Raw genomic sequence first — 13,893 nt, 5'->3', positions numbered from 1 at the left:
TTTCCACTGTCACTCAAGATTTGTCCCCTTTTTCTCTTCCCTATGCACTGAAGCAACGAAGGAATGATCCTTCGCTTGCTTCCAACACATGAAAACACTGTCAAATGTTTTGAATGGCAGACCACTCCAGAAGCAAGAGCTTTTTTTCCTATGTGCCCAGGGACTAAAAATAAAGTTAGGGACATTGACAGTAGTTCTTCCTATTGAGACCAGGTATTCAAATGAATGGTAACAGTACTCACAGTGATCCTGTCATCCTTGTCCTCAATTCGCACTTTGTCTTTCTTCCAGTAGATGGTGGGTTCAGGATGGCCTCTGGGAGGAACACACTCAAGGATTGCTGGCTCTCCTGCTGCCACTACCACATCTGTCGGGTTTTGTCTAAAGTCATCTCGCAGCACTGAGGGAAAAAAAAGGAGGAAACGATTCAGGAAGAGTGCAGTTGTGTAGCATACTGTTGAATTTAAATCCCGAAATGTTAAAGTCTTCCATTATTAAAATATCTTCATATGTATTAAGGTGTTTGCACAACACAGCGTGAATGTATGCAGCTTTCATTGTGGCTATTTAAATGGGATGTGCAGCTTCATCTGACAAGGCAAGCACACGTGAAAGCTAATTGGAGCTAATGGAGGTCCCTGTGGAGGTAGCAGAACAAACAGAGACAGAATGCCCTGAAGCCGGGTGTCAGTCACATGTGAGAGCTCACAGGGGTGCAACACTGTTTCACTTTGCAAGCATGTACACATTCACACACTTACATACAAACCAGATACGCGCTAACGCACAAAAAAAAAACAGTGGGTGGTCCGATGAACAACTGTGGCCTTGTATCTAATCACCCTCAGGTAGGCCCTTCATCACAGAGACAGCCTCTCACCCGACATAATGTTCAGCCAAACACACAACACCAGCTCATTATCAAACTAGGATAGCTGCTGTCACACACAAACACACACAGGAGCACGCTAACGTGAAAGCACAAACGTACACAAACATGCTAAACTAGAAGGATCCAGCTTCCATACCAATACATGAACAAACACCTAATGTATTAAAAGGGTACAAACTGGGGGTCGCTCTGGCTCTCTCCTGCTGTGTTCACTCAAACAGATCTTTCTTCATTTGATCTACAATAAATCTAATCCGTGGAGGAGCACTTTAGGTATTTCAGCTCCAGCAGTGTCCTTCCACACGGCAGCGAGGGACACATGATTCGTCTGAAGGATAAAAGGACTGAGCTTGTTGGAGGATGTTTAAAGATGCTTGAGGAGGGCTAAATTAAGGGCAGTACCACAGGTCCTTATGTAAATTCCACATAGCACTGAGGACAATGGTGGGGAGGGCCGGGATTATGAGAGGGGATAACTGGTCCCTGCGCTCCAGGCTTCTCTCATCTCTTCATTCACTTTTCTTACCCTCTCTACAGAAAGCCGCACGGCCATTGTCTTCTTATTTATTTATTTAGACCAAGGAGGAAACAAGAAGAGAGGAAGCTTTCAACCCAATTATCCTGGGGATGCACATGAGTACAGAGTGGGACTTTTGTGTGACATGAATTCTAATGTAACCTTTACACAGGGGTATTAGGAGAGAATACAGAAGAGGTAGAGGTTTTCTCTCTCTAATGCAGGGCTGCCCTATAAGAGCTAAGGTAATTAGCCATATCCAGAGTGGCGGACCCCCTGGCCAGTGTGGGCATAACAGCCACCACCACTGGGCTCTCTGTATTTGCATTACAAACAGAAGTCCTGCTGTTTTAAATCATAGCCAGGTTTGGACCATACACAGCCTGTTCTTTTCAATGTCACGTTGGATTTAATTACTCCTTTCCATTCATTACTGATAGCACCCATGGGATTTTGTCAGAATCAATTTCCTTTGAAACAGAACGGTGACAAAAGAAACCAACGTTAGGCGCATCATTAAGGTGCTTGTGCCACGCTGTCTAATCTGATCTAATACTACACGGTACGTCACTGTAAATGCATCCCTACCCTGCAATCTAAATAAATACACAACGTGTAGAAACAGAAATATAAAAAGAGAGTAGCCACATGATCCAGCGAAAAAAATACAATATACACACACTTGCTGAGGACAGGATAAACACTGGGCTGCAAACAGCTACAAGCAAGCAAACAGATGACACACCACTGGTGAAGGGATTATGCCCTATGTGTTGGTTCAGGGCTTGCCAATACCAAGACAACACTCTGAACAGATACATTTACTAAGTAAATGAGGGGAGGGGCCAATCCAAATACACTTTAGTACACTATCTAATCCTAACTACAAGGTCATCAAGGTCTACCTCCTACAGTTAAAGCACACACACAACTCAAATATTCATCCCCTCAGTGTAACGTTTGCTTTGCTTCATTACCGTATGAGCATGTACCTCTCCCATTGTTGCCTACAGGCTCCTCCGTGGGCTCAACTACCCTATGTCAGTGATCCTATAGTCTGGCTAAACAGATGTACATTACTGGGATAAAGCCTGACATCCGACGCATCTCTCACGTGCCTGATGTCTCTCCCCTTCCGCTATCTCCGCTATCTATGTTGCAAGATCAACATTGATGCATCCTGGTTTAAAGAAATACAAATAAGCCAGAGTGTTTTTTCGCCTATCACAGAATAGATAAGCGGTGTAGCCAGACCATACTCTAGCACTGACACAGCACTGTGGAGATAGGTCCAGCAATGCAAGACTAGGGATCATAAGTAGGGCTGAACGATTAATTGCATTTTCGATAATATCGCGATATGTTAAAACGCGATTTCCTAATCGCAAAGGCTGCGATTTCATCACATGACTCACGAGAGCAATCAGTCTGCACTCCGTAGAGAAAGCATCAACTAGCATGCTAACGCTACACTGTACCTTGAGCTGATTTCTGTCATTCAAACAACTCTGAGTTGTAGTTTAAAACTTTTACAGCCATTTTAATAAAATGAAGGGTTTTATTCGGGCTTGAGTCTATACATGCAGTTAATGGATACAGGCACACAGAACTCAAGGCTCGGTTGGCAACGATTAGCTCTGATTAGCGGTTAGCTCCGGTTAGCGGTTAGCTCCGTTATAAAGATATGAGTGGAGGATCTGCCACTGAGAGGGGTAACAACCAGACTCTGATAAATGACGTTCGGGGAGCTTTCACAGCAGCGTGGCCGCGGTGTTTCAACAGTTTTATTAGTACAGTTAATCCCACGGCAAGAACACCAGCAACTAGCTAACGCAACGATAGCCTCTCTGAACAAGTGCACACGGCAGCACGCAACTTCACGAGGGTGAGGGGCTGGAAGCAGCTCCTCTCTGCACTGTAAAAAATTACGTGTGTGTGTGTGTGTGTGTGTGTGTGTGTGTGTACACTATATTTTTACTTATTTAACTGTCTAGTGTGTAATTGTGTGTTCATACTATACATTATTATATTATTCTTTGTTGAATAATACAGAAGACAAAGAGCTTAAAAAAATAATCAACTCGAAATCGCAATATTTGGGGAAAAAATCGCAATTAGATTATTTTCAAAAATCGTTCAGCCCTAATCATAAGACAAGTGAATGCTTTTATATTAGAATCATAACATGATTGTTTTCTCTGTTAATCTATGTGAAGTGCATCTGATATGTACGTATCATTAAGTGAGTCTGTGTATGCGCTGTCAGAAACTGAACTCCAGCTCCAACTCTGAGGCCCTGTAGGTGTTCAAGCCCGAATCAGCCAACAGACGTAAGGTAATTGCCTTTCTATCCCCCTGAAACACCAAGCTCTTCTTCCACTGAAAACATCTCACCTCCCATGGAGTTCCAGCAGGCCCCAAACTCTGCCATCTTGCTTACTAGCTTATTAATATTTACATATTTTTACATTTTTTACATTTACCCCTCTGTTAGCAAGTGCTACATCTGTCAATCCAGCTGCAGGCTAAAAATAACCCATATCTGAATAATATTGATCTGCCTTTGCTTCTCCTATTTCATTTATTTTATTTATTTCCCAAATATCATAGGATTGGGCTAATTTGAATGAAGGAGCATCAGGCAGAGGGGCAATGCCTGGCAAATGTGCAGCAGTTTCAGCTGGCACTGTTTCAACACCTCAAACTTAAATGGGAGGGAGTCAGGTTGCAACTTGCACTGTGAAACAGCCAAGGGGTTGAGAGTGGAGGTCTTTGCCAAAATAAAAACACAAGTGAGACACCCACACTATACTGTGTAAACCAGATTGTCCTACATTGGCAAGGGAGGCCTGTGCCAGCAACCATTAGGAGGTCTGTCTCTGTCTGTGTGTGTGTTTGTGTGTGTGTGTGTGTGTGTGTGTGTGTGTGTGTGTGTGTGTGTGTGTGTGTGTGTGTGTGTGTGTGTGTGTGTGTGTGTGCGTGCGTGCGTGCGTGCGTGCGTGCGTGCGTGCGTGCGTATGTGTTCTTACATACAAGCTAAATAAGATAAGGTAAATTCAGCACACAAAAAATCCTCCCGATGCAGATACATGACAGCACAAACACCCGGCATCATAGCAAGGAGGTGGCAGGGCACGGACAGGTGAGGAGTGCACCCTCTTCTCCCACCCAAGATATTACTCACTGGAGGGTGACACCGCCTGTCCGTAAGATTAGTGGGGAGCCTTGACTAAAACGTCCGGCCTGCATACTGAGATAAGTGCTGACAAATGCATTCACCTACAGGAGCGTACCTAGCTATGGTTCACAAAGGTTGCGCTCACCCCACAACACCACAGACTGATGTCTAAAACCTCATTTTTTTCCCTCCGTTCTGACATTCACATCACTTTGATAGACATTCACCACACACAAAACAAATATACAAAAACCTGATAAACTGTGAAACGTTTCTTAAAAGCTGCAGGGCTTGGTATCTTTTTCTAATACTGCAAATGTGAAAGTTTGTGTATGTTTGCGTGGTTATTACTTTTCTCTCTCTATTCACTGCAGAAAAAGACCCTCTGTGCTTTCATAGATATTCCCCGGGGTCAGGGGCTAAGAAACACAGAGAGAGATTACAACAGCGAGAAGCCCGGGGCCATACCCCAGCACCCAGACCTACCACCTTCTACCCACACTCTGATTAGAAAATAAACCATGCAGACACACACACACACACACACACACACACACACACACACACAACCTGGGTGAGCTGTAGAGAGGTAGCTCCAAGCTATAATATCATTTTGTTCAAGTGCTTTTTGCGCTTCATCCGGCAGAGTGCTATTATAATACCGCCGTTTTCAATTCCACCCTTAGAGAAGAGAGACAATATATATGTCACTTGACAAAACATACCAAATCCACTCTATGTGCTGTCATTGATGTTTTGTATTACTGTTGACGCTGAAGGCAGGAGAAGGATAATGCCACACTATATATTACTACAATATGAAAGGAGATGTGCTCCATTTGTCTGGATGCAAGCTTTTTCTCCGGCTTTGACTCGCTCATTTGCCCTCCCACTGGCCAGAAGTAACCTTTGCTCCCCATCCAGATGCAGAAATTACCCCCTCAGCAGGCAGGCAAGCAGCAGGTTCACACATAGCCCCTATATTCCTCCACTGAAGGGTTGCAGGTCAGAGCAGAGAAACAGCTGCAAAAATATGTCCGGCTGGCGGTGCCCAAGGCTGTACCTCCTCTGAGAACTGAGTAGAGACTCTCATCATTAGCACAACTCATCACCATCTCTCTCTATCTGTCTTATTCTCTCCTATCCCCATCACAGGTCATTCTTTGTCTTTCTTTTTTATTTCATGATCATAGTTCATGTTTTTCCAATCCCACAGTGTTGTCCCATGCATAGCTTCAAGCCCCCTCCAGTCACTTCCACTGGCTTGTCAAGGTATTTCTCTGCACTGACTGCAGATGAGGTTTTGCAGATGAAGCCATATACGTACATGCGCACCTGATCATTCTCCATAGACCATGGCCAAGCCTGATATGAGCTCCACCACCATTCTCCCTATCTGCAAATCCTAAGCTAAGGGATTGTAAATAACACTGTCACTTCCACAGATAAGATGCAGGAAATATGGAAAAGAGCGAAGGTAAAGAGAATCATATGGTGGGCAGCGATAGCATAGTGGGGGGATATCAGAGGTGGCGATATCATTTGAAATGTGCATCTTTAAAAGAGACTTGGATGGAATAAAAGAGACAGAGCATGTGTGCTCTAGCGAGAACGCTGAGAGAAAATAGGCGAGGCATAACACAACACAGCAAGGGATGATGGGAGGATGCCTGATCAAGGTCAACCTGAAGAGGTGCTGAGGAGTACAAAGGTGCTGAATAGATGGGGCTGGCAGTAAATGAATGGGGTGCATTCCATCAAACTCATACCACATACTGCACCTCTATCTCTGATTCAGTAGATAAGCCTAAACAATCATCTTTATTTAAACAGCAGCACTGTTCAAAGCTCATTTTTCAAACAGCACCCCTAATTTGGCCTAACAAGCCCCTGGGCAGCACCATAATGACAGTAGGCCCACAGTGGGCCATTCTGCTGGCCGATCCAGGAACAATGTGCAGTGTTGCTCCTGAGAAACAATATAATTAACTCTTAATGAACCTTGTTCCTTTCACAACACACACACACACACACACACACACACACACACACACACACACACACACACACACACACACACACACACACACACAATTCAATTTAGCCTAATCCATGCTTTATGGTAATGTATAGCTCATTAAAATGTTGGTTAAAAACTCATTAAAATTCACTTGAAGAAGTAATGGCTTCATTACAGTAATATGCTGAAAAGCAAAGGAAAAGACAAGTAAGGACAAGGAGAAGACAGAGAGCAGAGAGCGACAGCTTTCTAATCACTTAATTGTGTCTAAAATGGAATACATTTGCATAATAAATAACGATGTGCTGTATCCTCCTTCCTATCTTTTTCCATTCTCATAGCACTCTGTAATTAACAGGCGCTACAATTAAAGATGCATTTTGCCCCAAAATGATTTTGGTGGCCACTCCAGTTTTCATTCTGTTGTCTTGTTTATGGTCATGAATGTGTTTGCGGGGCTTGGCAGATGCAGACAGTGCGCGGAAACTGGAGCTGGCTGATACTGACGAACAATGTGCCCATGGGTCTTTGTGCCTGCTCTGATAAGGCATGATGTTGTGCTGATGCTTGTGCTCAGTCCAGAATGGACACTTTACAGCCGGAAGGGGGAGTAAGACGTGAAGGAAGGAGAAGAAGGGGAGGGGAGGAGGGCGTTGAAGATGAGAGTGGGATTGATTTCCTGCCAATTCCAGCACAGAGACAGCACAGACAGAGGTAGTGAGGCATCATGATGGAGCAGGTGGGTCTGTGTCCTGCATCTGGTAAAGGAAGAGCGGAGAGGAAGTAAAGTGAGAAGAAGAAGGGGAGAGGAAGTAGTGCACTCAGGCAGACAGGCAAATGTCTCTTGTTAATGTCTTCTCTCTCAGTCTCCTATTGCATCAGTCCCATCTAAACATGACAGATAATATGGTATGGGAGCTGCTGGAGTTTTGTGATTAGGAGTGTAATAGTGGCTGAGTAAGCACATTGAGAGGTGAACAGTGAGCCGTATTTTTGAAACATCTGAAAATATTGAAAGCAAACTCCCTTTAGCAGCTGGAAAAGTTGCTCTATCTCTAAATGTTGATGTGAAAGGAGGTTTTGATTCTTATCAAGAATAAAGTTCTGTAATACCATGGTTTCCTTTTTCACCCTGGATGTAATATTTAACTCTAGTAGTCTCTAGGTCTCCCAGTCTGGGGAGACAACTGACTTTAAATCAGCATTGTGTAACACATTAGAAGTAGGCTAAATGCATGGGACTCTCATTAACTCTGGCCTTTTGGTTGTGAGTTACCAAACAGATGTCACAAGTCCAGCTCTGACACACCGTCACACTAGAGAAGTAATTCTGAAAACAGGAAATTAGCTGGATCTGAAAAAAAAGTCTGAAATGCTGTCTGTGTGTGTCTTCAGCATATTGGTGTGAGCTGTGGCCTAATGCCATTGAGGTAGTGACCTTCCACAGGGAAAGATAATCCCCAGGATGTTGCTGAACTGTGTCCAGGCTGGAAGAACAGGGCTGGATTCCCTTGGCACACAAAACACACACATAGAAGGGCCGGGCACACACACAGACAGAAGCTGAGTCGCTTATCCGGTGTGGCATACTTGCACGGGCATATTTGGTGAAAATTAAACCCCTGCAGCCTAGTTCTGCAGGCCACTGTGCAAATCTTCATATAATCTTTAACAGCTTCCCCCTCTTTTTCTTTATGCCAGCCTATTTGCTGCAGCTCCTTCCGTGTCTATTTTATTGTTTTGGTCTATAATTGGATTGGCAGTAACGGCGAGCAGAGAGCCGTTAGGAGCTTGTAAACGGTGTCACTCTGCTAAGGCAGCCCTGTTTTAATTAAGCTCTCGGCTGGAGATGAGCAGCTTTTATCTAGCTCAGTGTGATGAGCCCCAAGTGCAAGTGTGCTCCACACTGTACTGCAGGACAGGCAGGAGGAGATGTAGATTGTTGTCCCTAGACACCAATCTACATGCCTGGACCAAATAGATACTGGGAGACATCATAAACATGCAGTGTGCGTGTGTGCGTGTGTGTGTGTGTGTGTGTGTGTGTGTGTGTGTGTGTGTGTTTGTGTGTGTGTTTATGTATGCCATTACTGTCTCCTTGTGCTCATTGTGACAGAGCCCCACCCATCAGTGGTGTGCAGTCATGTGTGTATTGGTGTAAATGCAGAGCCAGTCCCACAACATGGCGGCAGAAAATGGGCACAAACAAGAGTCTAAATGATCAAGGCTGCTGTAAATTTGAAACTAATCCTCCTTTACTGTCCGGCTGCCTGTGCGCATGTATTTTAATCTGAATGTGAGGCTGATGCTGTACGCAGTGCTGTACGTGGCATAATGATTACAGAGGTGTCCATCACAGTCATTGCCTGTTCCCCCCTCCTCAATCCTCCTAATGGCCTCCTCAGATCATCTTTCCTTCAATCAATACTGCCTGAAAGGAAGAATCCCACACCTAAGGAGTTATCCGCTGGTACTGGATCAGAACCTTACAGAGGACTTTGAACCAGTTCTGGTATCCATCAAATGTAAAGGTCTGGCCTTGTTCTAGGTGGGTGGCTTGGGCAGGGGTTGATACAGTGAAGATTTGTGAGCAGAAGAGGCTGAAGTCTGTCAGTGTGGCGAACAGAAAGCAGCCAGCAGAAGAGGTGGGGTGTTAAATCACATGCAGCCCAGATGCATAGACATTTAAAGAGATTTATTGATCACTTTATAGATCTTAACTCTTGAGGAAGAGCAAAAATTAAACTGGATACGGAGATGACCTTTATAACAGCCTCACCCATGGATAGGAATTTTTTTTTTTCGTCTCCATGTCCCAGTATGTATATGTGTGAGCTGTTTATGATTGAGGGGGAAGAGGCAATTCACCATTTAGTCAGAATGTGCATCTAAAAAATTCCCCTCTGTACAACCAGCACCACTATCATCCTGAAGATGTGCTATTATGTGCGTCTGCTCAAGCGTGATTGAATGCTGCACATAACATCTAAATACTTGGAATAAATTGTAGCGGTGCTGCTGCCTGCTCAGCAAATCACTGCTACATTAGGCTCACCTAAGTACCACACACTCATATACACACACAAATTACAATTTCAAGTGTCTGTGCTGCAGAGTCTGCCAGTTTGTATGGAAAGCAGTTGTCCAGCACACGGCAGAGCAACGCACCAACAACATTAATAGCAAACTGATCACTCTATACTGCACTGACATAGCAGCAGTCACATGCATATGCAGTCCATTAGCCCGTTGCTCAGATAAATAGAATCCTAGGAGACAACAAACATGCACAGACACACAGAAAATTTACTGTATAGCTAGTTCACATGTTTGTGCATTTACATGCCACGCGAAAGACTTCAGCAGCATGTGTGCTGAAATGCACTGACGTTAACTAGCTTAGCAGAGCATCTAAATGATTTATTGAAGCTATAGCTTCTCTGGTGTCATTCTGTGAAGGAGCTCTACATCTTGAGAGAATCCGCATGACAGTCCAGTTGCTTATTTCACAATCCAACCCGTGTTAATTGCATTACAGAGGAGTAATTGTGTTAGTTCCGTCTGTAATCAGCTTACTGCCTCAGTGCAGCTGGATTTACCTGTACACCAGGCTTATGTAACCTGCGTGCTAATGAGGGGAATTTCATTCATTTCAGGGCATGGTGTAAAAACCTAGGATACTCACTCAGGTAATCTGGCCTGCTGGAACCGTCAGCCTGTATGTAATAACCCTGTTGTGTGTGTGCGCGCGCGTGTGTGTGTGTGTGTGTGTGTGTGTGTGTGTGTGTGTGTGTGTGTGTGTGTGTGTGTGTGTGTGTGTGTGTGTCAATCCATGCTCATATTATCATGCAAATGGGAAACAATCTGAAACACACCACTGGCTGCCATGCTCAGGATCAGTGCAGAGCGCTGTGTCTAAACCATTCCTGTTCTGCCCTTCCCTTTTTTTCTTCTTTTTTAAACCTCTCCATTTCTTTCCTCCTGGTTCATTCCACCCTCCTTACATTTTCTCAGGCACCCCATCAAAAAGACTCAAAAGATTAAACAGACCTGTTTCATACTGTGTTGGTACTACAAACTTGTCCAATACATTTCTGTCAGCTTGAGATGTGAGGTTAATCATTTAGGCAAAGGAACAAAGTTAATAAGGCAACTTCTAATCCGAGGCTATTTGGAGTTCTGTCAACAGTATTGACTGCACTGCAGATGGGAAAAGATATCGTTGCAGGGCACTGATGACCTACATAGCAAGGACAAGACAGTGGCTCAACAGCAGCACAGCACAGTGATCCCACAGCTCTCCAGGGCACAGATTCTGCAGCAAAAACACAGCGCGAAAAAGACACCGTATATATGTGTGTGTGTGTGTGTGTGTGTGTGTGTGTGTGCATGCGTGCGTGCATGGGCAAAAATGTCTCCTTCCACCCACGCAGTGTCCTTTATCTTTACAGTCCCCAGCTTTCATATCACCCAGTAGGAGAATCCAGTTTGTGACCAGCTATATACCACTAGCTGCTGTGCAACACACAATCAATACTGATTTCAACTGGCAATTAGCTAATAATTCAAGGAGCTAGAACTACTGAGCCAGAACTCCTAAAGATAGATGGTGGGAAGGGGGTAGAGTGGGTATAGCTGTGGCACATGTCTGCTGTGAATGATGCTCAGGAGTGTTTGATACTGAAGCTTTCTGCATGTGTCTAGTAAGAGTGAGAAGATACAGTCAATTGTGTTCTATTCACAAAGAACATTAAAGGGCGTTAAGAGACATTTGCTGATAACAGGCAACAAGGTTTTACTCTACAATGATTGTATGGAGACACATGTTAGACATGAAGTGGTCATTGGGAACCTATAATTGGGGAAATACAGTATTTACAAATTACTGTAGGAGTAAGAATTTCCAAATAATTCCAAAGGCCTTATAATTTCCAATACGTAATTTGATACTAATTATAAAGAAAATAGAGACAGTGATTGATCCAATTGATTCCAAGGAGAACTTGGGTGTCTTTAAGTCTGTGGACAGCTAGTCAGCCAAACACTCAAAAAGGAAGTGAAATGTATCTATGGGTAATTGTACAATTCAACATACATGGACAACTGAGTTTTCAATAATAAATGAATAATGAACTAATATTTACTTGGATTGATATGCCTGTTTTCCCTATACAGTAATTAAAACCACAACACATTATTAAGAAATTACAGACACATATATACAGACACATATATACATATATATGTATATATATATATATATATATATACACACACATATACATATATACATACACATATACATACACATATACACATATATATATATATACACCAATTTGATGTATCTTAAAATACACTATGTTATATGTTTTGAACCTAAGGATAATAACAAAAACCACAAATGCTACTAATTTCACGGCACAGACCTTTTACATTAAAAACTGCCTTTGAACCATCTTGAAATCAGTTCAATTCTCAAGGCAATTCCATCTAATGCTTGGATCAAATGTGACAATTCTTGCCATTTAAGACAGAAGGCACTTTTTTTTTTCTTTGATTAATTCCAGGTCCTTGAAATGTCACTGTGATACAATGACATTTGAAATCGTCATGTCTAACCCCAGAAAGCAGGACGTTTGGGGGGCCATTAGGAGGGTCTGTAGTTGGGGTGGACATTAAGTGGGGCTGCAGACACCATTTGAGCTGTTTTTTTGCCTCTGCTGGAATCCTTGTTTGCATACAGCATACATGCACTCTCAGAGCAGTGGGGGTGGAGGACACACATATTTATGATACAGGCACATACATACAGAACCTAACTCACTCACACACTGATGCTATAAACCCCCTGTATGTCTGAACACAGAAATAACCAGACGCACTGTCCCCTGGGTAATGAAAGAGCATTGTGAGACTGTGGTTGCTGTAAAACCCAATTAGTGTGTGTGGTTTTATTAGTTCTCTCAGTTAGAGCCACACATACAGATAACTGCTTCCACAAGATTGTGTTTTGCCTGTCTGGTGGTCTGCCCCCTGCTGGTTACACACAGCCAAACATACATATACAGATCCATGTTGAGAATGACCGAGTATGGGGGGATAAATGACTGTGATCATGAATTCTGGGTTAATGTGTCCATTCTCCTTAATCAAGATGAATGAGTGTAAAATCCCTGTGTGTCTGTTTGGCAAAGGCTAAATCATAACACTATAAATGAAAACAGAGGCAAAGCCTTCCCCAAATATCAACAACCCACTACACAACTAGAACCCCATGTTGTATGTGTTACAACATACATGCATTTAGATCTCAGGTGATGCAAGCATGCATTTAAACAAAGATTACGTCTGTTTCCGGTTTCTGCTTGGCACGTCTAAGAGCTGGATTTCTTGCCTTCAAATGACTGTAGCTGGAGAATTAAGCGGTGGCTGACAGCGTCACAACATCAGCCTTATCCCTGTCTTCAAACACCTCCATCTTCCACAGCCACATAAAAGAGGAGAACAGAGTGCTGTGCAAGCCTCTGCTCCACCGCAACCGTCAAAAGAGCTATTTCTGTATTCATGTGCCGCATCACTCTGGGCTCTTTGATGGCACAGATCACTGTCAAGATGCTGTGGCTTGCACCAAACAAATGGTATGGCTGCATGAAACATATAGGATTCTGCATTCTGTGGGAATGTACCATAGACTGTTAATATAATGGACAGAGCATGTGTGACGTCACCGATTGGTTTGTGGAGATCTGCTATGAGTCGTCGAGTTTGCCATTACGGGCGCTGCCATCCTGGTTGGGGATGTGACGATTTTAGACGAGAGGGAGGCGTGAGGGAGGAGCCCTTACACTCTACGTTATGTTACACACTTTCACTGGCAATCACATCATAGCCACGCCCTAAAACATCCCCTGCTTTATCGCCGATTTTAAAATCAACAAGACCATAATTAAAAAAATGAACATCATTCTGTGTTGCTAACGATTGAGACCATAAACTCATTATGAAAATGTTTACTGAGGTAATAAATCAAGTGAGAAGTGGGTCACTTTCTCATAGACTTCTACAGAAACCGACCTCCTTTTGCAACCGCACGTGTCTCCCCCTGCTGGAATTCAGATAGAATGCAGCTTTAAAGTGCCCATATTATGAAAAAATCACTTTTTCTGGGATTTGGGGTGTTATTTTGTGTCTCTGGTGCTTCCACACACATACAAACTTTGAAAAAAATCCATCCATGCTGTTTAGAGTGAGATACGGTTTCTGAATGTGTCCTGCCTTCAGTC

General features: G+C 43.4%; 1 protein-coding gene across 18 annotated transcripts in view; it reads right to left on the bottom strand.

Moving 5' to 3' along the window:
- robo2 (roundabout, axon guidance receptor, homolog 2 (Drosophila)) overlaps nucleotides 1–13,893 on the bottom strand; it is a 398,552-nt gene that overhangs the window by 65,825 nt on the left and 318,834 nt on the right. For all 18 annotated transcript variants that reach the window (XM_031297358.2, XM_031297357.2, XM_031297367.2 and 15 more), the window contains one exon: nucleotides 243–400. In XM_031297358.2, the coding sequence (XP_031153218.1) occupies nucleotides 243–400 (158 nt within the window). The remainder of the gene's footprint in view (nucleotides 1–242; nucleotides 401–13,893) is intronic.

This window comes from Sander lucioperca, chromosome 5 (assembly GCF_008315115.2).
Source record: "Sander lucioperca isolate FBNREF2018 chromosome 5, SLUC_FBN_1.2, whole genome shotgun sequence".
In the NCBI taxonomy this organism is placed as follows: Eukaryota; Metazoa; Chordata; class Actinopteri; order Perciformes; family Percidae; genus Sander; species Sander lucioperca.
This window is presented reverse-complemented; position numbering and strand designations above follow the sequence as displayed.